General features: G+C 34.6%; 1 protein-coding gene across 1 annotated transcript in view; it reads left to right on the top strand.

The window, feature by feature from the left end:
• Positions 1-23,824, top strand: part of IQCM (IQ motif containing M) — a 406,878-nt gene that overhangs the window by 150,643 nt on the left and 232,411 nt on the right. Inside the window, 1 exon segment of the mRNA XM_045392936.2 lies at positions 1,130-1,197. Within this exon segment, the coding sequence (XP_045248871.2) occupies positions 1,130-1,197 (68 nt within the window).

Raw genomic sequence — 23,824 nt, 5'->3', positions numbered from 1 at the left:
TAAAGTAGATATGCAAGCCATCAGTGGCTGTAGCTATCAATTTTACATTTGGACCATACTGAATGACCAGACAACCAATCGCCCAGTTTTTCTGGGGTCTTATAGAATTATCTTCCCCAGTTATTCTTTTTATCTTTGACTAATATTGAAGGATTATATAAGAAAAATCCATAAATTGTTGGAAGTGATGCTGCTGAAGCTGGTACATTATACCAGGTTTATTTGAAAAACCGATGGAAACAATTTTTCACTGAATATGTTTGTTTTATTATAGACATTATGAATGTTAGAACTACTGTTTTATTTGTTACTGTGTGTATTAGTGTGTTAAGGGTACCATAAGAAAATACCACAGACTGGGTGACTTCAACAATATAAATTTATTTTCTTACTGTTCTAGGGGCTGGAAGCCCAAGATTAAGGTGTCCGTGAGGTTGGTTTATCCTGATATTTCTCTCCTTGGCTTGAAGATGTCCATCTTCTTATTGTGTCCTCACATGGCCTTTTCTTGGGTATCTTTTCCTCGTCTTATAAGGTCATCAGTCTTGTTGAATTAGGCCGTGCCCTTTTGACCTCATTCAACCATAGTTACTTCATTAAAGACCTTATCTTCAAATACAGTCACATTGTGGGGCTAGGGCTTTGACATATGGAAGCACAATTAAGTCCATGACACCTCAATAGTTAGGTTTTTGACAGCCAGATTTCAAATATCACAAATTATCAGAACATATTTGGCATTATTTTTCTGCCCATATTTTCCCCTTCACTGGATTTTATTTCCCTTTTGCATATGTACTGTATTTATTAAAAGCCATCTTAAATCTCTTTTGTAAGACAGAGGACAAATAAATAAATAAAAGTCTCATCTATAATAGAGTTGTAAGGATATTTGCTCATTAAAATAACTAGTAGAAACTGTATTCTTGGGTGCTAAAAGGTTCTGAAGGAGGTCCAACAGTCATACCCCTCTGAGTATACTAACAAATGTATATTAATGTGTAGATTTATAATATATATTATAATGATTCTCCCTTTGATAATATAACAGAACATCAATGGAATTAAAATTTTATAGCTGATGACATTGTTTTTCTACTTATGTCAACTCTTCTTTTCCTTATTATAGAAAACCTTTAAAGCCTTTATTAAAAAGGAGCAAAAACCTATCAGGCCAGAACCACAATCACAACCCAGGTATATCTTTTATATAATAGAAAAATGTAAATTAATGCCCTCATTTTTGATGTTATCAATGTAATTGCTGACTTTAATACCTAGGTTTAAAGAAGTATAGGTTGTTGAAAGCTCAGGTTTTTAATACATATTTTTCAATGTGGCCTTTTAATTTGACTGAGGAAAGGAGAAAAATACTTTTTTTTGAGTGTTTTGGTAATCAGTTAGTAGACCCAGCTGAAGTTTTACTTTTCAGTATCTAGGAGAAAGCAGTGGAAACATTTAATTTGCCGTAAATGACAATATATGTCGTAAATGACAGTAAATGACACTGCGTATGTTTTCGCTATTTTTTTGTTTATTAGAAACTATGTACCACAATTCACTATGATTAAGCATGCATTTGCATTTTCAATGACTCTATTAAAAATTCTTAGATAGCTTTGCTACTTTATATACTTTGCTACTTTATATACTTTGTTGATAAACTGTTTTGAAAACATCGATTTTGTGAGACAGATTAGAGTGTGAGATTGAAAGAAGCAGTTGGGGAAAGTTAACAATGAAGTTTCTGAAAAGGGCAGGTTTCATACTTGTGTTTTCTTATTCACTGGGAATACATTCATTTATTAATCATAAATGATTATAAACTATAAAAAAGAATATTTGAAGGCACTGCAGAGCGATGGCATGTGGACAGAAACTGGAGGGAAACTATTTGACTTGAAAGAAAGGAACAGCAATGAATAAGATCCCCATTTATCTAGCTTTTCCAATGTCATGCAATGTAAGATAGTGAGACCTTAGGCAGAAAACGCCACTGTTAATGGTGTGAAATGTCAGAAGACAGAGTTTAGAGCTGCCAAAATGACTAAAAGTTGATTAGGAAATTTCATAAAAGGAGAAAACCACAGAGAGAGGAGTCCCAATTCTGTGTACAAACTCTCCTAAAATTATGGGCTGACTCCTGAATTGTGCATGTGTAGAAAAGACTTCAAGAAAGTGCACCCTAAAGGAACAGCTTGCATAGTTTTCAATTTCTTCATCTGTTTACATAGAAAGAAAAAAAGTTTTTTTCTTTTTTTTGGATGTTGGAATTAGCAGAGAAGGGCTTTAAAGCAGTTACTATAAATGTTCAAAACTTAAAAAGGTGTTCATAGTAACAGGAGATCCCCAGTGCACAAATAAAAGCTATACAAAAGAATCAAAGGAAAATTCTACATATAGCAGATTTGAACAAACTATTAATTAACTTGCCATAAATGACAGTTATAGAAAGCTACATCCAATAATGTAGAATATACATTATTTTTAACAGCACATGTAACAGGCATTATAAAGATAAGAACAGAAAGCAATGAAATAGAAATTAGGGAAGCAATAAATCAAATTAACAAAGCACATTAATCTTTGGAAAGATTAATAAAATTTATGTGCTCTTTTTAAGACCAGTTTTAAAAAAGAAGAGATAAAACACAAATTGCCAATATCAGGAATGAAAGAGAGGGCATCATTATATATCCTATAGACATTAAAATGATAATAAAATAATCCATAAATAACTTCATGTCAGTTGCATTTAAGAGGAAGTAGTCCAATTTTTTTGAAAACAGATAGCATACCAAAACTGACACATGAAGAAATAGAAAATCTGAATGACCTGTGTCTACTAAAGAAATTGAATTTGTTTTCATAAACTTTTCCACAGAGAGACTTCCTTTAAAGCAAATAAATTATAACTGTCCCATGTACATTATTTTGAAAATATTTGATGGTGTTCAAAGCAGTTTGTTCTTGCATAAGTCCTTTTCCTAGAAATATTCTTTACCTGGTTAATTTGATTGGGAAGCCTTTATTTTTTCCTTACAAATGTTACTAAGTTAAAATTACTCCAGCCATTTCAATGATAAAAAATTGGACAGCCTCCAAGATGAGCGTTTATAATAGTTATTTCCCTGGAACCAGCCAGCCAGCCAGTCAGATAATCTGAACTCTAAACATTTTTCTGTATAGTCTACCTTCTGTAAGTTTTTCAGGGATGTCTTAAATATTTTAAAGAATGATGGCTGAAGGAATTTTAGACATCACTTGGTTCAATCCTTCTGTTTTCCAATTAGGAAAACTGGGATAAAAATATTTAATGACTTCTTCAAGGTCCTGAAAGTGAAAAACAGAACCGTGACTAGAATCTAACTCTCACCTCACAGCATAGTGATATTCTTAGTCAATCATGCTTCTTTTATAACGTTTGTATCTTAAATTTTAGTAGACTTTATGATGATTACTTAAGAGAGTTAAATTGAAACTATACTTAATAAATTATTAAACTTGAGTGGCTCTAGTGATTTAAAAAGTATTACTAGCATAGAATCATAGAGAAAGAGAGAGAGAAATATAAAAGAGTGAAATTGAATGTGAAAATAAACCAAAGTACTGAACAATATAAAACTATGTATATGTATATATGTGAGATTTTATATATGTCTATATAAAATACACAAACATACTTAATTGGAAATATTTAAGTAAATCAATATTGATTCTCTTCTTTATTTGAAATCCTATACCATTTCTATCATAAAAATTCCGTGAAACTTTAGAATCCACATGTTGGATTTATAGCTTTGCCTCAAGAACTTTTCTTGTTACAGAGGAATTTCCCATATATTTTTCAGCTAGAGGTTTCCTTAGAGCCTGCATGAGGTAGAGTATATTATAACCTTCCATCAGTCATCAGTCAACTTCTATAAAGTACTGGCCAATTTCTAAAGTACTTTTGCGTTTCAAGGGTAAAAATATGTCACACGTATATTACTATTGCCAGGCTACAGTAAATATAAGAGAGTCTGTTTTCCCCTGTCTCTTCTTAGTTGTAGAAAAAAAGATGATGGAATTAATTTACACATACCCACAAGCTTTGCAGGAACCCTTTACAGTTGGCAAATAGGACTGGTTTATGTACCCACTCAGCAGTATTTTTTTTAAAGGAGGCAGTCACTTGGCTGTTAAAAGGTGGGAGTGGGGAAGTTAAGCACACTAAAAATGCTGCAGCAGCACTTGGTCTGCTAATGTGAACACCCACTCCTATTCTTGGTTGCCTTATATGGATTAATAGTGGTGGATAAGCCAGAGTCCTGGTTGTTTCTTTCCTAATCTTCAATGATCACAAACCTAAAAAGCAAATTTCACATTCATTTGTCATTGTTGTTGTTCATCTTCCTGTTTTCTTCAACTGTAGACATTTCAATATTCAGAAAGGGAAGAAAAGATGGTTCTATAGTGTTTGGGTACGTTTGTTTGTACAAATATATGTACAAGTATATATAAGATTTTCCCTTAGAAGCATTATTAAACAAAGAACTATAATGTTAAAATTGCACACATTTAGAATGAATTTACTGGGTTGAAAAGACTGCATAGTGAATACAGATACTTGATTTAATTTGGGGGTTCTTAAATATATTTATTTTTATGAGAAAAAGATTATATTTTGCTATCGTTTTATAATTCTGCTATATAAGTATTCATTTCATATACACCTCAGCCCAACATTTATAGTAAATTATTTTCATAGATGAAAACTTACAAAACAAAATTGCTTAATGTCTGAATTTTTCTACTTCCTCAATATTTTAATTTATATTACACATTTTCAAATTGTTAGAACTCCATAAGTTTCTGAAAGTTGTTAGAAATTCATAAGATTAAAATATGTTTAAGAAATTCTAAAACCATTTTTAAAGGAAAAGAAGTTTATGTTAAACATTTCAAAGAAAGCCAACAAATCTCAGTTCAATCAGAATTGCCAAAGGAACATTTTTCTGTTTTTTAAATAAAATATCTATTTTTTTAAAAAAATTAAATACCTCTAAACCAGATACAATTAGATTGAAATAAATGTTCTTAATTTTTAGTTTAAATAAATGTAATGTGTACATGAATGATAGTGTATGCATTTATTTTTTATTTTTATAAAGGTAAATATTATTTTGTGATGAAGTGGGATCTCATCTTTTCCTAGCATCATATTTTTCTACTTCTTTATTAATATATTTTCTCTTTTTTAATATAGTATCTTTAATATAAAGTATCAAAACCAGTTTATATTATTAGCTAAAGGGAAATAATGCATTGAGAGCTCATTCTTAATACCTAAGCAAACACTGTGAACCAGAAGCTGTATAGATTATAATTCTACTATTGTGATCTGTAATTGTACTATTGTGATGTTATTGTTATTTTATTTTCTATAAGAAAAAATACTTTATATATAATGTTCCTTGAGGTCTACTTGAATTTGTTTAGTACCTCTAACCATATTTCAAAAGTCTGCATTTTCCTTAAGCTAACCTATTGCATTCCATGAATAAAACATTCTTTTGATTTTTTTTTTGCAGTGAGCTGTTAATCCTTTCTAGATTAATATGACTTCAGTGATAAATTTTCCTTTTTTTGAACTTCTAAAGCTCATAATTGTTTTTAAAAATGCTTGACTGATTTCCAGGTATAGAATATAACAATTGCTGAGTCTTTAATTCATAGAGGAAAAACATTCTATTGTTGACTCATAATATTAAATTTGTGATTGTGATTAAGTTCAGAGGCTGGTCATCAGCCTTTCATCTTTTTAGTATTTAATTTGCTTTAATTCTTGATATAAGTGTTAGCATTTAAATTTACCATCTATGAAGTAAGTGGACTGTTTTGGAACTTTTGAGTTTTCCTTATTTTCAAAAAATCTTTAGAATTTCAAGTATTATTATAGTTCATTTAAATATGTAGATAAGGAATAGTTGTATTCTTCCTACTTCCTATTTCGTAGCATACTGGAATTAAAATGATAATAAGATATGACACTAATATCTTTCTGAAAGGCAAATTGAATTGCCAATTCTAAATATTTTCTTATTTGATATAGTGGTATATGGTATATCGACTTACATACCTAAGTATAAAATTCGCGTTTCAGAGTCCAGATATTTATGTAGGTCCTTGAATGTTTCCCTTTTATCTTGAAAAGTACTGTATTCTCTTTATCACCATTTTTTTTTTCCTGAGAGAGATCAAGTCCTCTTATTTTATCTAAAAACAATCTTACAATTTCCTACCTAAAAACTTTTCTTTGGTCTCTTCTGAAATTTTGTTACCTATGAATAGAAAGTTAGCCTGCTTCTCATTAGACATCTTTTGTCAATAGGTTCTTCTGGGTCAGTGCCTATCCTAAGCATTGTTTGAAAATAAATATATGGTGAATAACATTTCTCAGGTGACCTCCACTTGTGTGTTCTGTCTTTGCAGTATTACAGACTTTGAGAGTTTGAGGAAACTTAAAGGTTTTCTACGGAAACTCTCTTTCCAAAGGACAAATCTCCTCTATAACACTGTACACACTTAGACTCTACTCGCAAAATCCAGAGATTCATAATACCTCCATTCAAGTGGCATCTCATTTAATTCAAAGGACTGCTCTGATTTTCAGACAGTTGTCTGATTTAAGCTTAATACCGATCTCTCTTGAACTGGTATCCCTTGGTCTTCTAGAAGTCACCCCTCCTTACCAACTTTTTCTTTTCTGATTAATCCCCTTAGCCTATTTCAACTATATATGTATATATAACATCTTCATTGGATGGTAGTTCAAACTATCTTGGACAAAAATGGGGCTTGACTGACCCATCTAAATAGGAATTACAAGGGGGCAGGATATGGTCGCTCTTTGTTCTTTGTATTGGTTTAGCATCTTGGGCTCAGATGACTCAAGGACTCAAGTAATGTCTTCAGGATGCATTGTCTTTTCTTTCATTTTTAATCTCTGCTTGGCTTTTATTCCTCCTTCTATAGAATTTTTCTCCATGTAGCAAGGAAAATAGGTAGCTCCCAGGTATCTAATTCACTTCTCATTCTTACCAAAATGGCAGTGTTGTATTACCACAAAAAATAAAAAACAAAAACAAAAGCAACAAACAATCCCCCACCAAACTTCCCCCTTCCAAAACAGAAAGCACCCCGCCCCTCCTCTTCTCTTCTCTCTCTCTCTCTCACACACACACACACACACACACACACACACACACACACACACAGAGAAATATTCTGGCTGACTTCCCACCTTGGAAGACATGACCAGCCCTAGACAAATCATGGGAGAGTCACATGACTGGAGTGGGGAAGTTCAATTCTCGAAAGGAATAGGAGGTGCTAGACAGAGGAAAGAAACAGATGCTCACTGTACTAAAAAACATCCCCATTAAAATATGATGCTTAAGAAAGAACACAGTATTTCAAGTAAAATTTTAGTAGCACAATGTAAAGTGGAACCCAACCCTAGACCCTGTACATCGACTCGTGAAACCCATCATGTCAGCTTTGGGGGTCAACTTCGCAAGGGCAATAACTCATATTGATTTGAGTTCTGAAAAAAAGATGAGCCTGAGAAATTATCAGATATTCTAATGTGTTACCAATATATTCTCCCTTTCTCCTTCCTTCCTGTTCTTTCTCTACCTCTTTCTTTCTCTCTTCATCTATTATACAAAGAAAAGTAGTCACTTTCAGGGATTCTGGGTATAGAAAGGAGATAGACCTGGAGATCATTATAAAATAGTGTTAATAACTACAATGAGGGAGGTAAGATATGTAATGTCTTCAAGGTCATAGTGAAATTATTGTGCAGTTGCACACACACAAATATATATATATGTGTATGTATATATATATATGAACTGAAGTACTTTACAAGTAATTTTATTACATTTTGACTTAGCTTCTTGTCACATTTTCCTCAGATAATTACTATATGTCATTTTTTCAGTAACCCCTCCACCTGCAATCGCAGACTGCTGTGCTAGCAATGAGGGAGGCTCCGTGGGCGTGGGACCCTCCCGGCCAGGTGTGGGATATGATCTCCTGGTGTGCCTGTTTGCTTAAAGTGCAGTATTGGGGTGGGAGTTACCCGATTTTCCAGGTGTTGTGTGTCTCAGTTCCCCTGGCTAGGAAAAGGGATTCCCTTCCCCCTTGCGCTTCCCAGGTGAGGCGATGCCTCGCCCTGCTTCAGCTCTCGCTGGTCGGGCTGCAGCAGCTGACCAGCACCGATCGTCAGGCACTCCCCAGTGAGATGAACCCAGTACCTCAGTTGAAAATGCAGAAATCACCGGTCTTCTGTGTCGCTCGCGCTGGGAGTTGGAGACTGGAGCTGCTCCTATTCGGCCATCTTGCTCCGCCCCTATTCTTTTCTTTTTTAAGGTGAGGACATTTGTCATTCTCCAGAATTCTCACATCACTTTTATTTTCCTGTTTCTCAAAGATAGCAGATCTGCAGATGTCTATGGAAAATTATTCACCTGAGCCCAGAAAATTTAACTAATTAAAAGAAGTCTCAATTTTCTTTATGAGATCTTTTGTGGCTTGTGTTTCAGTTCTCTCCTATCAGTATCTGTTCTATCATTTTTAGTCTGATGGTTATTCTTTTTGAACATAACAGAATCGAAATGCCCTGAAATACTGCATTTCAGATAAACTCTCAGGTGATACTGATCAGCTGGTACTCAGACCACACTTTGAGTACTAAGCTAGGGAATATACTTAACTGTGTCCAGTACTTACTTTCCTCGTTCTGTCAATTCCTCGGATGACTTAGTTGCTTTCTGCTATGATTAGCTAGTTAATAGAGCTATAGTTAATTACCTTGATGATATCTCAGTGTCATGATCTTGGGATAGGATGAAGTCTTCAAAAGCAGCTGCTAGAGACTGCAACTCCTGAAAATGCTACCATCTCCAAACTCCCCCATATACCTCCAAATCAAGTGTTATTTAGCTGTACCTTAAGTCTTCTAGGCCTGTTTTCTTTAGGATTGCTTCTCAGTGATATGAGGCAAAAATAAAGATAACCAAATTTAAGGCAAGCAATTGCCTCTTATGCAAAGGTCCTGCCCAAGAGAGCTACTCAAGAGATGCTGAAGCAGCAGCAGGGTCAGGCAGTGAACTGCTGGTGCCCAGGCCTCTGAATGTGTCCAGAGTGTAACACTGGCATTAGTCACAAGGAATCAGAACATCAGCATCACTAGTTTCCCAATCTAGCCTAATTTGATGGAAAAAAAACACTGCTCTGATAGGCAGAACAAAGAGAACACAAAATAACCAGTTACTGATGGCTGGGCTCTCTGGTAAGCTGAGCGCATATTGGCTTCAGCTACAGGCTGAATTGGGGCCTTCTGCTTTCTCCCCTGGAATAGAAATGGCCTCATCTCTAGAAAAGTCAAGAGTGTACTTCCTCACTTGTAAGCATGGGACACACATAATTCCCCTAGTTTCTGCTGAAAGATGTAGCAGAGAGTAAGGAAACTGACTATAGGAAATCAGCAGCTGGGAAAGAGGACAACTGGGCCTGGTTCAAGAGGAAGGTATAGGTGCGACTCCTGCATGTAATAAGAAGAAAATTGTCCAAGGAGGAGCAAGCAGAATAGAGAAACAGAACACACATAAGTTCTCTTCTTTAAAACATAGTAATCCTACCTGATAGTGCAATAAGAATGAATTAAGTCTCCGGCAGGGAAAATTATATTTGCAATTGCTTTTTCATGGAGGAACACATTAAGAGGGTGAATAGAGAGGCAAAAGCATGGGGAAGGGGTCAAAGGATCCTATCTGTCTCTAATCCAGGTTACTCTCAGACTGTCCACAATTCTACTTCTCTAATAGGCTTTGCCTATGATTGCCTGACCATCATTCTGTGTGTTCCTGCTTGAGGGTATCCCCAATCTTTTGGAAATGGTAGTCCCTGCTATATACATGGTTGGGAATAAAACATTGAGTATAATATTAGAAATTGTTTTTAGAATCACCTTAATTGTGGACATTTATTTATTTTCTGGAGCCCTGTAATCTAAAGTCCCTATTCTAGGGATAAAGTATCTTATCTTTCACCCTTTTTTGAGCAGAGGTGAGAGAGATGGATGGGAGTAGGTAAAGTCAGCTCTTCTCCATGACTGACTAGAGTTTGGGTTGGGAGCAGAAGTATCCCAAGAGGAATAAATAACTGTGTTGGGATGAAGAGCAGAACAATTTACTGTGTTCCCTTTTTCATAGATAAAAACTGACAACTCTGGTCACTGTGCCACTGAAAAATCAGCCCTCATCACACCTTTGGCATAAACACCCTAGTTATTTCAGTTGACTTCAATGATAATATTTTTCAGTATCCTACCAGTAAAACATGTAGGTACAATAAAATGGAGTTTCCGACATGTTTAGGTTAAAGAGAGTTCCCTAAAATGCATTATATATTAACTTGATTTAAAAAATCAGAATCTAGAAGTCTTAGCCAGAGCAATCAGGCAAGAGAATATAAAGATATAAAAGGTATCCAAATAACTAGAGTGGTCAAACTATCTCTTCTCATAGACGAAATGATTCTATACCTAGAAAACCCCCTAGCCTCTGCCTAAAGGTTCTGTGATCTGATAAACTGCAGCAAAGTTTCAGGATACAAAATCAATGAACAAACATCACTAGTATTTCTATTCGCCAATGTCCAAGCTGACAGCCTAATTCAGGAACACAATTCCATTCACAATAGCCACCGAAGGAATGAAATAACTACAGATACACCTAACCAGGGAGGTGAAAGATCTCTACAATGAGAATTACACAACACTGCTGAAAGAAATCAAAGATGACCCAAACAAATGGAAAAACATGCTCATTTATAGGAAGAATCAGTATTGTTAAAATGGCCATATCGCCCAAAGCAATTTACACATTTAATGCTAGTCCTATCAACTACCAGTATCTTTTTCACAGAATTAGAAAAAACTCTTTTAAAATTCATATGGAACCAAGAAAAGTGCCCAAATAGCCAAAGCAATGATAAGCAAAATGAACAAACCTGGAGGAATCACACTACCTGACTTCAAACTACACTATAAGGCTACAGTAACCAAACAGCACGATACTGGTACCAAAACAGACATATAGACCAAGGAGCAGATTAGAAAACTCAGAAATAAAGCCGCACACCTACAACCATCTGATCTTTGACAAATCCAACAATAACAAGCGATGGGGAAAGTTTTCCCTGTTCAATAAATGGTGCTGGGATAATTGGCTAGCTATATGCAGGAGATTAAAACTGGACCCTTCCTTTCATTATATACAAAAATCAACTCAAGATGGATTACAGACTTAAATGTAAAACTAAAAGTATAAAAAATTCTAGAAGAAAACCTAGGAAATACCATTTTGGACATCAGCCCTGGCAAAGATTTCATGACTAGGACTCCAAAAGCAATTGCTGCAAAAACAAAAATTGGCAAATCAATCATAATTAAACTAAAGAGCTTCTGCACACAAAAGAAATTATAAACAGAGTAAACAGACACCCACAGAATGGGAGAAAATGTTTGCAAACTATGCATCTGACAAAGGTCTTATATCCAGAATCTATAAGGAACTTAAATCAACAAGTAAAAAACAAGCAACCCCATTAAAAAGTAGGCAAAGGACATGAACAGACATTTTCCCCAAAGTAAGACATATATGTGGCCAATGAGCATATGAAAAATGCTTAACATCACTAATCATTGGAGAAATGCAAACCAAACCTTCAATGAGGTACCGTCTCACACCAGTAAGAATGGGTACTATTAAAAAGTCAAAAAATAAAAGATACTGGTGAGGTTGTGGAGAAAAGGGAGCACTTATACATTGCTGGTGGGAATGTAAATTGGTTCAGCCACTGTGGAAAGCAATTTGGAGATTTCTCAGAGAACTTAAACTATCATTCAACCTAGCAATCATTACTGGGTATGTACCCAAAGGAATATAAATTGTTCTATCATGAAGACACATGAACATGTATGTTCATGGCAGTGCTATTCACCATAGTAAAGACATGGAATCAACTTAAATGTCCATCAGTGGTGGACTAGATAAAGAAAATGTGGTACATGTACACCATAGAATACTATGCAGTCATAAAAAAGGACAAAATCCTATTCTTTGCAGAAACATGGATGCAGCTGGAGGCCATTATCCTAAGCAAATTAATACAGGAATGAAAAACCAAATACCACTTGGGTGATAGGTGCACTAAAATCTCAAACCTCACCACTATACAATTCATCCATGTAACCAAAAACACTTGTACCCTTAAAGCTACTGAAATAATAATAAAAAAGCAAATCAAGCTAAATATTGAGTACACATGGACACAAGGAAGGGAACAATAGACACGAGGGCCTACTTCAGGGTGGAGGGTGGGAGGAGAGTGAGGATCAAAAAACTTTTTAGGTACTGTGCTTATTACTTGGGTGACGAAATAATCTGTATTCCAAAACTCCATAACACAAAATACCATATACCCATATAAAAAACCTACACATGTACACCCTGAACCTGAAAAGTTGGAAAGAGAAAATCAGAATTGATTAAATTTGAATAAAAACAGTATTCCTGGTTTTGCTTTTCCATTACATGAAATGATAATTTCAACTTAATTTATAATAAGTAGTGCTCCTACAGAATGTTTATCTATGCCAGGAGGAAAGAAATGATTGTGTTTTTTGAACTGAATTTGGAATTTTAAAAGTCTCTATTTTGTTTTGAGGAAAATCTGTTGGAAAATTGAAACCAAGCTGCAGTAGTAGCAGTAATAACAATAAAACCCCTCTTTCCTTAGACATGATATCATGCACCTGGAAAACGTCTTCTGCCTCCCGCACCCATGCCTGATTCTCTTCTCCCATATTGAGTGCCTTAAGCATTTTACTACCTGAAATGTTCTAACTAGGGATCTATATAGGTGGTAAAAGGTATCCTACCCAGAAATTCAAATTTTCTTAGAGATTTTAAATGGGATATCAATCTCCATCTTTTGATATGATCTAGTTAAACAGATTGCCGTGGACCTAGAAATAGTCAAAAATAGGAGGGCACTTGTTTTGGGGGGATTGGCATGGAGTAGCATTTTGAGGAATGATTGGGATACAAAAAGAGAACAGAAGGCACCCAAGAATTACATGTCCTTTAGGTATTTAAACTATTTTTAAAATTTGCCTGAATTAAAGTGACATTATCTTCCACTTCAGGAGGAGTGCATCTTATTTTAGAAAGTCCCAGGAATGCTGCTCTGATTTTTGAAGTGAACAGGTTTTACTAGCGTGAAGTACTGAACCCTTGGGAATATTTGGAAATGGAATAGTAAAATAATAATGAGACAAAAGATGGATTTCACGAGCATGTATTACATCCCTCCCCTTAAAAATCTATATCACCCATGTTGAATTTAATGCATTGTTTTCAAACTTAACAGAAATCATTTAGGGGTTTAAAGTAGGCCACAAACTTGTTCCACTCATTACCCAAGTTACTTTCAAATCCCACATTCAAAGCACAAGAGTATCACATGTTTCTACTTCAAGGCTGCACGTACAGGAAACGAAAGCCCTCGACACAGCTTGGTAGCAGAAGATCCAAATCAGAGTAAATTGTGTAAATTATAACTAAATTGCAAAGCATTTGGACAAAGCAGGCATGCTAGTCTAATCAGGAAAGTGGTGATATTTACTTTTCGATAATGCAGGTTGGAAGAGGAATTGGGGGAGGGAGGCATCACAGATCTCTTTTCATATATTTCTGAACTTGGCAACCTGATCTGGTTTTGTCACAAATTTTCAGCTTGAAAAGTATTTGGCTTTTACAACAGCCAAAATAAGTATCCTTAATCACTTTCAACCTATGAACAGATGGGCAAACAGTGCTTTTATAAATGGAGCATACAAAATACTTCAATATCAGCCAAAACTAATTAGTAGCAATATCTGAACCAAACTCTAAAACTGATTTAGTGTTTAATATATATTATTGTATAAGCATTAGCAGTTGAAAGGAAATTCCCTGTTCAAATGTTTGCCAAGCTCAGGGTGTAGTGTTCGGACATGATTAACTTACTAATTAACTTATTGTATCTTTTCTCACATGTAATCTTGCATAATGATCTCTTCTCTCTCTGAACTATTTGATTTGATGCTTTGAGCATAGATTTGTCAAACTTCAAATGAAAAAGTAAAAGGCAGCCAGTCAGCCCTGTTCTTTCTCTCATTCTTAGAGTGACATTAGTAGGAGTTGGCATGAAAACAAGTGAAGTGGTCTCTTCTATGATGAAAACTTGTTTTGGATCTTGCCTTTAATGACTCACATTTTTATTTTCATGAGAATTTTTAAAAGAGTTATATGGAGACTCTCTAGTGGCTAAAAATGTCTATAAAAATGACAATTTACTGCATATCAAAATTCTATTAGGACATGGTAAAGAAAGATAAATTTAAAAATTACATTTGGAGGGTAAGCAAAGAATAATTACTATGATTCTCTAACTCAGAGGAGGTCACTTAGTCTCCATGTATCTGACAGTCACAATACATTTCCCATATCTCATCTACAACTCATTCTTATACAAAGAATGAACATAAAGTCCATGGCATAAAATTGAACATTTCTTTAATAGTCTCTGTGTTTGTGATATGACTGCATCTTTCAATACTCCTGAAACAAACAAATGAATGAAAACCTCAAGCCAGTTACCCAAGGCATCCTAACTATTGAGGATTGGCTACTGTCAATACCAGTCTTTCTGTTGTCATGACATAATTTTGTCCTCCTTTGATTTCATCACACACACAATCAAGAGGGCTTGGAATTATGGCTATACTACTTATAACTTTATCTCATCTATAAAATCAGGATAATATTTATCCAATAAAACTATTTTTTTTTTAATTTTGATTTTTTTTTTTTTTTTAGCCAGGGTCTCAAGGTTGCCTAGGTTAGTTTCTCACTCCTGGGCTCAAGCAGTTCTCCTGTCTAAGCCACCTGACTTGCTGAGATTACAGGTGCATGTCACTGCCTCCATCCCTAACAATACTATTTTGAAGATTGAAGGAGAAAGTATGTCTGAAATAAATGCTTAATGAAAGATTGTTACTACCACTACTGCTGATATTAATGGATTTAATTATTATACTTTAACTTTACACAGTGAATGCTAGCCTATTTCAGGAAATATGAAAAAATTAGAAAACAAGAAACAAATTATCATTTTTCTTTACAACCTAATTTTTTTTTTATAACCCAACATCTAATCAGGAATTTGCATCAGTTTTACTGAAGGAGTCAATGAAACAATCTTTGAAGGAAGGTCCTGAATAGGAGTTTCTTGGAAATAATGGTCGTGATTCCTATCCATTCTTGATTTAGAAACACTGAGTTAATATAACCACTAATAGTATTTGGCATGGTTTAATAGTCTTTTATAGATATGTATATAAATATATATATATATCTTTTTTAAAGTTACAATTATGTAATGCATGTAATTTAATATCCTTATTCTTTTAATATCAATTTTTGAAATGACAAGCGTTTACTCAAATTATTATGTAATCTTCATAAACAACACCTTTATGACCTCATAATAGTCTATGGATTGGCTCTAACACAATTTACTTAGATATCTGTTTCTAATTTTTTTTCTACTATAAATGAAACTGTGGATGGATATCTTCATGCATATCGCTTTTTTCATACTTAGGGGAAATTTCCAAAAAGGAAATTACTAGGTTGTATGCTCTTGATTCATATTGCCAAGTCAATCTATTTTCCAAGTAGATTACACAATTGAGAATAACGTTGGAAATGCATCTTGAACCAAACTTTCTCTGGAATTCTTTAGGTTTGCAGGGTTTTCCTTTTAAATTTGGAAGTGAAAAATGGTGCCTTATTTCTATTTTAACTTAAAATAATTATTGAAACATTTTTCTGTATGTATGTTTCTAATCATTTTTTGCCAGGTGTGTGTTTTTAATTAATCACAACAAAAAATTTATTTGAGAACACGATGAAACCTTCAAGGCACTCTGATTGTGTGGTTCTCACAAAAATATGCTCAGAAATTATTGTTCCAAAGTTAAGAAATATAATGCAGATGAAATATGGGATGTTCATTTTGGAAGGGAGATTTTATGTATATACATATATGTATCTTTTAATAGAGATATAAGATTTGAAATTAAGTGAAAGACACTTTAATGAAGACAGGTTTGGTTGCTGGAAACTAAAAGAAAAATGAGCCAGGCATAGTGATGCATACTTGTAGTCCCAGCTACTTGGGAGATGGAGGCAGGAAAATCACTTGAGCTCAGGGGTTAGAGGTTGCAGTGAGCTGTGATTGCACCACTGCACTCCAGCCTTGATGACAGAGCAAGACTCTCTTTCTAAAATAAAATAAAAATAAAAATGTGTTAATAAAAGGAAAATAAAAGAAAAAGATCAGCAATAGATAAATTGTTATATCCAGAAAATAAGTATAAATCTGAAATAATGTGAAGGGAGCCAGTCCCTTTTGCTTGTCTGCATACTATTACTATTCTTGGAATGTGTTAGGTGGTCAAAAACTAAATGACCGACTAATGTTTATCTTTCCCATCCAGGGTCATATATCAATGAGAGCTAAAAGTCATTCTTTGGTTATAGATTCAGTAATAACTTATATAAAAAAGCTGGAGGGGGGGTTGAGATTCTAATTATTTTGGAGATTAGTGCTAGACAGAATTACCTGTGTTTGTTTATCACAGGGTAGCAGGTGCTTATTCCCCTTGATTATAAGATATTATATACTACTAATTCATGATGGAGGAAGCTAAGTTGTTAGTTTGCTTTCTCATCCCTATCTTGTGATCAAGATGCATTCATAAAGCATGGTTGTGACTGTATAAGTTTGTTCAGCAACTTTTTCTTTGGTTTACTCATTGTTTATTTTTATTTACAGACAAAATTTTATGTATTGTGTACAAAATGATGTTTTGAAGTACATATACATTGTGGAATAACTAAATGTTAATTCACATATACATTACTTTACATAGTTATCATTTTTATGGTGAAAACACTTTATTTCCACACTCTTCACATTTTTCAAGAATACAATATATTTAACTATAGTCACTATGTTGTACAATAGATCTCTTGGACTTATTCTGCCTATGTAAATACCATTTTATATCCTTTGGCCAACATCTCCCCAACATCTGCTCCCAAATGCTCCAGCTCTTTTTGCCACCATTTTACTCTCTACTTCTATGAGATCAACATTTTGGATTCCAAAAATGAGTGAGGTCATGTGGTATTTGCTTTTCTGTACCTAGCTTATTTCACTTAGCACAGTGTCCTCCAGGTTCATCCATGTTGTCACAAATGACAGAATTTCCTTCTTTGTATGACTGCATAGTATTCCATTGTGTATATATGCTGCATCTTCTTTTTTCAATATGTTCACAAACACTTACGTTGATTTCATATCTTGGCTATTGTGAATAAAGGTGCAGTGAACACGGTGGTGCAGATGTCTCTGACAAACTGATTTCATTTCCTTTGGATGTGTACCCGGGAGTGAGATAGCTGGATTGAATGGTATTTTTTTTTCTTGCCTTTTTAAAATTATTATACTTTATGTTCTAGTGTATATGTGCACAATGTGCAGGTTTGTTACATATGTATACATGTGCCATGTTGGTGTGCTGCACCCATTAACTCGTCATTTACATTAGGTATATCTCCTAATGCTATCCCTCCCCGCTCCCCCAACCCCACAACAGGCCCCGGTGTGTGATGTTCCCCTTCCTGTGTCCAAGTGATCTCAATGTTCAATTCCCACCTATGAGTGAGAATGTGAGGTGTTTGGTTTTCTGTTCTTGCGATAGTTTGCTGAGAATGATGGTTTCCAGCTGCATCCATGTCCCTGCAAAGGACATGAACTCATCCTTTTTTATAGCTGCATAGTATTCTATGGTAAATATGTGCCACATTTTCTTAATCCAGTCTGTCATTGATGGACATTTGGGTTGGTTCCAAGTCTTTGCTATTGTGAATAGTGCCACAATAAACATATGTGTGCATGTGTCTTTATAGCAGCATGATTTATAATTCTTTGGATATATACCCAGTAATGGGATGGCTGGGTCAAATGGTATTTCTAGTTCTAGATCCTTGAGGAATCGCCACACTGTCTTCCACAATGGTTGAACTAGTTTACAATCCCACCAACAGTGTAAAAGTGTTCCTATTTCTCCACATCCTCTCCACCACCTGTTGTTTCTTGACTTTTTAATGATTGTCATTCTAACTGGTGTGAGATGGTATCTCATTGTGGTTTTGATTTGCATTTCTCTGATGGCTAGTGATGATGAGCATTTTTTCATGTGTCTGTTGGCTGCATAAATGTCTTCTTTTGAGAAGTGTCTGTTCATATCCTTTGCCCACTTTTTGAAGGGGTTGTTTTTTCTTGTAAATTTGTTTGAGTTCTTTGTAGGTTCTGGATATTAGCCCTTTGTCAGATGAGTAGATTGCAAATTCTGTTTTTAATTTTTTGAGGAAATTCTGTACTGTTTTCCATAAGGTTGTGCTAATTTACATTCCCACCAACAGTGTGCAGGGGTTCCCTTTTCTCTGTGTCCTCTCCAATACTTGCTGTCTTTTCTCTTTCTGATAATAAATTCTAAGATGTGTAAGGTGAAAACTCATTGTGATTTTAATTTGTACTTTCCTGATGATTAGTGATGTTGAGCATTTTTTCATATACGTTTTGGCAATTTATATGTCTTCTTTAGAGAAATCTCTATTTGAATGCTCTACCCATATTCTAGCACTTTTTATTCAATATCATTAACTTGGTGTTTTACTGAGTCAGTTTCATTAATAAATGTGGAATAAGGAATGGATTAAAACATGGATGCTTATATTGTATCATTAGCAAAACTAGAATTATATGATACTAACATATCAGTAACTTCTGTCTAGAAGACTAATAAATCTCCTGGTGTCATATTATGTTCTTTCATAATGATTTTATGTAGCAGGATTTTTATTGCCCTTGTCAGTTTTTTCACTGAGGTCAGGAATTAGGAATCATCCAATTTTATTCTTCCAGGTTTTACCTACATTGCATATAGTGGTAAAAACACCCCTTTCTCTTTTTAATATCCTCAAATTTCCCAATATATGTTTTCCTGTAACATTCCATTAGTTGGCAATCCCTAAGCAATATAGAAAAGAGTGAGCTGGTTTTTTAGGAGGACCTAGTGGGCATCATTTTCACGTAAGGATTAAATCCACGTTCCTTAATAGGAGCCACCATACCTAGTTTACTGACTTACCTTTAAATGTTATATATTAAAATGGAAAATGGATTACAAACTTGATTTTTCAATTACATTTTGATAGAAAAAAGTATCAATTCTTATTAAAACTTTGTAAATAAATACTTCTATAATGAACTCAGTAGAGGCATTTTGTGTATATTTAACTATTGTTCTATATTGTTTTAAAGATAAAATAAAATGTGTTCTTAATTTCTATAAACTTATTCACAATGATTTATTAATTTATTGTATATATGAACATTTTCATTAGGACTTTTTTCCCCTCAAGTTCTGATGGATTAGTTGAAACCATTTATATACCATTTAAAGGATATTTCATTCTAGTTTGTACTAGTAAAGGCAAACAAATTCAAATTTATAAATTGATTCAAAAAAGCTTTCTCATATTTTATCAGAAAATAAATATGAAACATAATCAGTGTATTCAATTCTAGATAATTAATTCTTAATTTGTTGATCTGGGTTTAAGCAGAATACCATATGAAGTTTTCTGTTTCTGGATGAAAAAAGTCCTGAAATCCTGAATCAGTTCTTTTGCTTAGTCTAACAGGTTCATGGTTGTGACGTCAGTTTAAGCTGAGAAACCTGTGCCCATAAGTCTTTTCCTGCTACTATAAATTGTTAAGAAAATGCATTGTTCATAAGGCTACCATTCTTTTGATGTTTCTTTCAGAAGATGAAATTTATAACCTGTAACTTGTAGCAGGGCTTTGGGCAGAAACTAGCTGCTGATGATATGATTGATTTGTATAATATATGTTTAGCAAAAATTTGCTGTAATAATCAACAATCTCAGAGTGGAGAGGAATGGAGTCCTCTACTAAGGACATACATATTTTTTTTCCATATGGATTTAGTCATTGATCACTTTGAAATAAGAACATATTGACAAGGAGGACATTGACAAGCCTCAAGGTTTTAAAAATTTCATCTCTAATGTCACAACTTGGCAGATAATTTACCTCTGAAACAAAATCTTTGAAAAAATCAATTTGACAGTTATTGTGTTAGTCTTTGAGTATAGACCTAAGTATGTGCATCAGTTATCTATCACCACAATGGCATCACAAAACTTAGTGGCTTAAAACAACAGCTATTATTTCCCATGCAACAATAATGATGATCTGTTCCAGACCTGGGCTTACATCAGTGGGTACAATTTCTCTCTTCCCCATGTGGCTTCTCATCCTTTAGAGACTTGCTGGCTCATTGTCATGTAGATGTAGGGTTCTGAAAGAATGAAACTGTGTAAAGTCTCTTAAAGCACATACTTAGAACTGGCACATTATCACTCTCATTGAATTCTATTGGCCAGACCGATTCACAAGACCAGCTCATAGTCCTAGAGTAAGTGAATAGACTTCACCTCTTGATGAGTAGGGCTGCAGAATCATGTTGCAAAGGCATGGATTTAAGAAGGCTTTAATTGACCATCAATATACCACACTGTGCTTCTAATATGTTTATGTAAATGTAAAAATATATATGTATATGTATATTTTGAGATAGGGTCCCAATCTCTCACCCAGACTGGAGTGCAGTGGTATGATGATGGTTTACTGCAGCCTCGACTTCCTGGGTTTGGGCGATTCTCCCACCTCAGCCTCTCATGGTAGCATGTGCCACCATGCTTGGCTAATTTTTCATAGTTGCTTTTGTAGAGAAAGAATTTCACCGTATGACTCAGGCTGGTCTTGAACTCCTGGATTCAAATGATCCACCTGCCGCAGCCTTGCTAAGTGGTGGGATAACAGGCATGGAGCCACTGCACCCAGCTTTATTAATATTTTATTTGTTATATATTCAACTTAGGCCAAATTTTTCCTTGATTAGTCACTTGTTTTTATATTTTGAAATTTGATAAACAGGACAGTCCTCAATACAGTATTGAATTAGATAAAAATAAGGACCATTGTAACAAGGTCGAGGATCATGGCTCTGGTCGAGAAAAAGACATGACCCTGAAGTGGCAGTAGCCAATACCAAGCTTTATTTGGTCAGCACATGGATAGGCTTGCATGAGAAGTCTCTCCCAGCAAAGGCCTTCCAGAGACTGTGACATGGAGCCCCTACCCAGAAGGAGTAGCGATCTCCTGTGGGAGAGGGAAATCAGAGAGGGGACTTCCATGTCTAGATGATGACACTCAACCACAGGATGGAGAATCTCTGGGTCATTGAGCTCCAAAGAGCAGCAGTGGCATGAGGTGTTTTATAGCCCCCGGATTTGCCTTATTGATGTCTAACAGATATTGGAAGCGATTTCATGGTGTAGGCAAAGCAAGTAGACTCCAAATGGCTAAAAATATGCTTATTTGGGCCATGTTTAAAACAACTGAATGTCTAAGAATTTTGAATTTGGAGCTGGCAAGCTGTTGAGCCAATGGTCCTAATATGCAGAAGTAAACATAAGGGCCAATATATAGGAGTCATCTTTGGTTTAAAAAAAATAAAATTGTTATAACATTTGTATAACAACCATGCAAGACGTACGTTGTCATGTGTTGCAGCCCTCCTTTTATAAGTGAAGAAGAACATCTTTGGTATGATCCTGAAGCCATTTGGGGTACCCAAAAGTTAGGTTAAAAAGACATTATTATTACTATTATTATTTTCTTTTAATTTGCAACTTGAGGCCAGTTACTGTGGCTCACGCCTGTAATCCCAACACTTTGAAAGTTGGAGGCACGGGATCATTTGAGGACAGGAGTTTAAGACCCACCTGGCCAGCATAGCAAAACCCCGTCTCTACTAAAAATACAAAAACTTAGCAGTGTGTGGTGGCACACTCCTGTAATCCCAGCTACTCAGGAGGCTGAGGCATGAGAATTGCTTGAACCCGGGAGGCGGAGGTTGTGGTGAGACAAGATTGCACTGTTGCACTCCGGCCTGGGTGACAGAGCGAGACTCTGTCTCAAAAAGAGGATAATAATAATAAAATAAAATTTGGAACTTGAATGTGGGGAAAATATTGAAAAAATTGTCAGATGAAGTAAAATATGAACAGAAGTCATAGGTGCCTTTTGAGTAAAAAAGAAGTAACAGAGACACAAGTAACGAAATAACTTTAAATGTTAGAAATACCAAACTTTGCAAAAAAGTCACAAAGAAGAGAAAAAAGATTCATAAGCACGATAAAAGGAATACTTAAGTGATAAAAGGAACTTTTTGATATTTGGGCAAAATATATTGGAGGCACAGAATGGTCTTCCCTCTGTTAAGAGCAGACTGTGTAATCAAAAATCAGTTTGTCAGTATAACAAAAGTGATATCATATTCTAATTTTACTTTTAAAATATACCACCTATATAATGTTTTATAGTTAAGGATTTACAAGCATTTCTCTGTTTTATGATTAAGCTCATCAAAATTTACCATTGTCAAAATTTAGTGTATTAGCTTCTTTTCAAACTCATTATTTGTAAATACAATTTGTTTTCCATCAAGACGTCTATAAATTGTTCACTTCTATAAATTGTTCTTGTCTTTTCTTTAACATTCCAGTTATCTAGAGATATAGTATTGATCAAAGTTCATCTGTTTCAGACCTAAGATAAAATTCATTTCTTTTTCAATTGTTATGAGAACCAGACAAATCACATTCGTCATTTCGTAAACATGCTTGCATTTCTTCATATTTTTTACGTAATATAGTTCTGATCACTCATATGAACTACAACTTTTACCCGAAATAACCTTCAGTTCTCTTTCGGTCTCTGTTGTCTGTCTCTGTCTCTCTTTCTTTGTCTCTTTTATCTCTCTGTCTGTCTCTCTCATACACATGTACGCACACACACTTTTCAGTAGAGGATTAAAAACTCTGTGCCTTTCAAGGCAACTTAGGAGACCAGAAGACTCTAATGACCTAGAGCTGTCACTTCAATAATACACATTACACATCACCTTACCATCACACATATTCCTTTGTTATTTGCATCTCGTTAGAACATGAAACCTTCCCTCACTTTTTGGTTTGGGTATTTAACTATTTCTATAACAGTCCTCTTATTTCCTCTGAGAGAAATGAGAAAAAGATGTCAACTCAGAATTTCTTTGATTTCGTAGTAGATCTTGATGATATGGACAAGCAAGAAGTAATCATTACCATTTCACCTGCATTCCACTTGATCTCATACATCAATGCCCATTCCTAAAATGTATAATATTAACCAAGCAAAAATCCTCTTAGAAGGCAGAGCTGCCTCTTTTCTAAGCTATTCAAAATCAGTCTTAATTTAAACAAACAAATACAAAACTTTGTTTCCTATTCTTCAGCTCTTCTGGCAGCTTTGTTTAATAAGATATCTATCCCTCAGTGTACAAAATGATATATATTTGGCTCAGTAATGTATAAACATTTTCAAGGGAGTGAAAAAGAGAGAATGAGAGAATGAATCTGCCACTGATACAAAAGAGCTCCAGTTACATGAATATTGTACG

This window comes from Macaca fascicularis, chromosome 5, assembly GCF_037993035.2.
Source record: "Macaca fascicularis isolate 582-1 chromosome 5, T2T-MFA8v1.1".
NCBI classification, from domain to species: domain Eukaryota; kingdom Metazoa; phylum Chordata; class Mammalia; order Primates; family Cercopithecidae; genus Macaca; species Macaca fascicularis.
The sequence above is the reverse complement of the archived record's forward strand: the minus strand, read 5'-3'. Positions and strand labels throughout refer to the sequence as shown.